The sequence below is a fragment of the Emiliania huxleyi genome (assembly GCF_000372725.1).
Source record: "Emiliania huxleyi CCMP1516 unplaced genomic scaffold EMIHUscaffold_114, whole genome shotgun sequence".
In the NCBI taxonomy this organism is placed as follows: domain Eukaryota; phylum Haptophyta; order Isochrysidales; family Noelaerhabdaceae; genus Emiliania; species Emiliania huxleyi.
The window spans coordinates 345,426-348,363 of record NW_005201551.1 but is presented as its reverse complement, the minus strand read 5'-3'; the positions used below and the strand labels follow the sequence as shown (position 1 = coordinate 348,363).

The window sequence follows — 2,938 nt, the reverse complement described above, 5'->3', positions numbered from 1 at the left end:
GGGGGAAAGAGGGGGGAAAAGCCGGGGAGAAATATGCTCCTTAGGGTGTCCAGCACTTGGTTAGGTCCCCCCCCCTTCCCCCCCCCCCCCCCCCCTTCGATCAGTATCGAGTCACCGCCTAGCTCTTGGCGACGGTGTACGTATCTGGGACCGCCTCGCGCGATCTCGCACAATCTCGGCGCGCCTGGTTCTTGGCGACGGTGTACAACGCGAAGAAGAGAAGCAGGCCCGCGTAGCCGATCCCCTGTTCACAGCGCGTCACCCCCGTCACAGCTGTGAAGAGAAAAAGAAATTCGCGTCGGCCGAGCTCGCCTGTTCACAGCGCGTCACCCCCGTCACAGCTGTGAAGAGAGAAAAAGAAACCCGGTGCACAGCAGCTCGCCTGTTCACAGCGCGTCTAATATCTCCCGCATATCTCCCGCATATCTCCCGCCTCGAGCGCTGTGATGGTCTCGCATATCTCCCGCATATCTCCCTCATATCTCCCTCATATCTCCCGCCTCGAGCGCTGTGATGGTCTCGCATATCTCCCGCATATCTCCCGCATATCTCCCGCATATCTCCCGCCTCGAGCGCTGTGATGGTCTCGCATATCTCCCGCATATCTCCCGCATATCTCCCTCATATCTCCCGCATATCTCCCGCATATCTCCCGCATATCTCCCGCATATCTCCCGCATATCTCCCTCATATCTCCCGCCTCGAGCGCTGTGATTGTCTCGCCGAAGAACAGCGCGGACGCTAGCACAAGCCCGCCGTTGCGCGCCATCGTGATCAACTTGAGCGAGACCTGGGTTCACAGCCGCAGGTGTGAAGAGGCGCCGTTCACAGGCGCGCACGCCGGCGGGTCGGCTGAAGTTGCGTGACGACGTGAAGTGTCTAGGAAGTGTCTAGGAAGTGTCTAGGAGGTGTCTAGGAAGTGCCTAGGAAGTGTCTAGGAAGTGTCTAGCAAGTGTCTAGCAAGTGTCTAGCAAGTGTCTAGGAAGTGTCTGGAAGTGTCTAGGAAGTGTCTAGGAAGTGTCTAGGAAGTGTCTAGGAAGTGTCTAGGAAGTGTCTAGGAAGTGTCTAGGAGGTGTCTAGCAAGTGTCTAAGAGGTGTCTAGGAGGTGTCTAGGAAGTGTCTAGGAGGTGTCTAGGAAGTGTCTAGGAGGTGTCTAGGAGGTGTCTAGGAAGTGTCTAGGAAGTGTCTAGGAGGTGTCTAGGAAGTGTCTAGGAGGTGTCTGGAGGTGTCTAGGAAGTGTCTAGGAGGTGTCTAGGAAGTGTCTGGAAGTGTCTAGGAGGTGTCTAGGAGGTGTCTCGGAGGTGTCTAGGAAGTGTCTGGAAGTGTCTAGGAGGTGTCTAGGAAGTGTCTAGGAAGTGTCTAGGAAGTGTCTAGGAAGTGGCTAGGAAGTGTCTAGGAAGTGTCTAGGAAGTGTCTAGGAAGTGTCTAGGAAGTGTCTAGCAAGTGTCTAGGAAGTGTCTAGCAAGTGTCTAGGACAAGTGTCTAGGAGGTGTCTAGGAGGTGTCTAGGAGGTGTCTAGGAGGTGTCTAGGAAGTGTCTAGGAAGTGTCTAGGAAGTGTGTAGGAAGTGTCTAGGAAGTGTCTAGGAAATGTCGCCGACGACGTCCGCTTCACGAGCAGAAAGGACGCTACGTTGACGACGAACCCGGAGAAAGCCTAGTGAAGTTGTCCGCTCATCAGTACCGAGTTAAGAAGGCGCGTTGCCCTCAACCCCCCGGAAACTAGCCGACGCGAAGAACAGCAGTGGAACCTAAGGGAAGGGTAGGCGCAACTTCCTAGACACTTCCTAGACACTTCCTAGAACAGGAGTGGAACCTAAGGGAAGGTAGGGTGAGGCAGACTTCTCCACACACACACGAGGTGGCGGGGCAAGGGCCAGGCTAGTCCCTCGCGACTCCACGTCTAGACGACAGGAGCCGCACGGCATTCAAGGTGCGCGTGGGTGAGGTGTGTGTGTGTGTGTGTGTGTGTGTGTGTGTGTGTGTGTGTGCGTGTGTGTGTGTGTGTGTGTGTGTGTGTGTGTGTGTGTGTGTGTGTGTGTGTGTGTGTGTGTGTGTGTGTGTGTGTGTGCAGCGGCACCTCGCTCAACCAACGCGAAAGAGCCGGCCTTCTAGGAAGTGTCTAGGAAGTGTCTAGGAGGTGTCTAGGAAGTGTCTAGGAAGTGTCTAGGAGGTGTCTAGGAAGTGTCTAGGAGGTGTCTAGGAAGTGTCTAGGAAGTGTCTAGGAAGTGTCTAGGAAGTGTCTAGGAAGTGTCTAGCAAGTGTCTAGGAGGTGTCTAGGAGGTGTCTAGGAGGTGTCTAGGAAGTGTCTAGGAAGTGTCTAGGAAGTTGCGCACCTCGCTCACGAGCGCAAAGGAGCCGGCCTTGCGAGCCGCAGGGATCTCCTATCCTCCGAGATATGGCCGAGATACAGCCGGAGATGCGGCCGAGATTTGGCCGGCCGTGCAGAGAGGGGGCGAGGGGGGGGGGGGGGGGGCCAAAAACCCAGAAAAAGAGAGAGAGAGAGAGAGAGAGAGAGAAAGAGAGAGAGAGAGAGAGGGGGCGAGAGAAAGAAAGAGAAAGAAAGAGAGAGAGGGAGAAAGGGAGAAAGGGAAAGCCAGGGAAAAAGGCCGCGGGGCCAAGCGAGAGAGAAAAAAAGAAAGAGCGAGCGAAAAAACGAGCGAGCGAGCGAGCGAGCGAGCGAGAGAGACAGAGAGAGAGAGAGAGAGAGAGAGAGAGAGAGAGAGAGAGAGAGAGAGAGAGAGAGAGAGAGAGAGAGAGAGAGAGAGAGAGAGAGAGAGAGAGGCGTGACCCACCCCCCGAAAGCGGGGGGGGGAAAAACCCGCCCCCCGGGGGGGCTTCTTTAAAAGCCCCACGGGCCCCATAAAAAAAAAAAAGGCCCGCGCGGGGTAAACAAACCCCCGGGTTCCGGGGCCCTGGGGGAGGGGGGGGGTTAAAAAG

The 2,938-nt window shown here is 55.9% G+C and overlaps 1 protein-coding gene across 1 annotated transcript in view; it reads right to left on the bottom strand.

Moving 5' to 3' along the window:
• Positions 1-118: 118 nt before the first annotated feature.
• The window catches only part of EMIHUDRAFT_224067 (hypothetical protein), a gene marked incomplete at both ends in the record, with an annotated part of 5,813 nt that continues 2,993 nt past the window's right edge, over positions 119-2,938 (bottom strand). The window contains one exon of the mRNA XM_005791288.1: positions 119-244. Coding sequence (XP_005791345.1) covers positions 119-244 — 126 coding nt within the window. The remainder of the gene's footprint in view (positions 245-2,938) is intronic.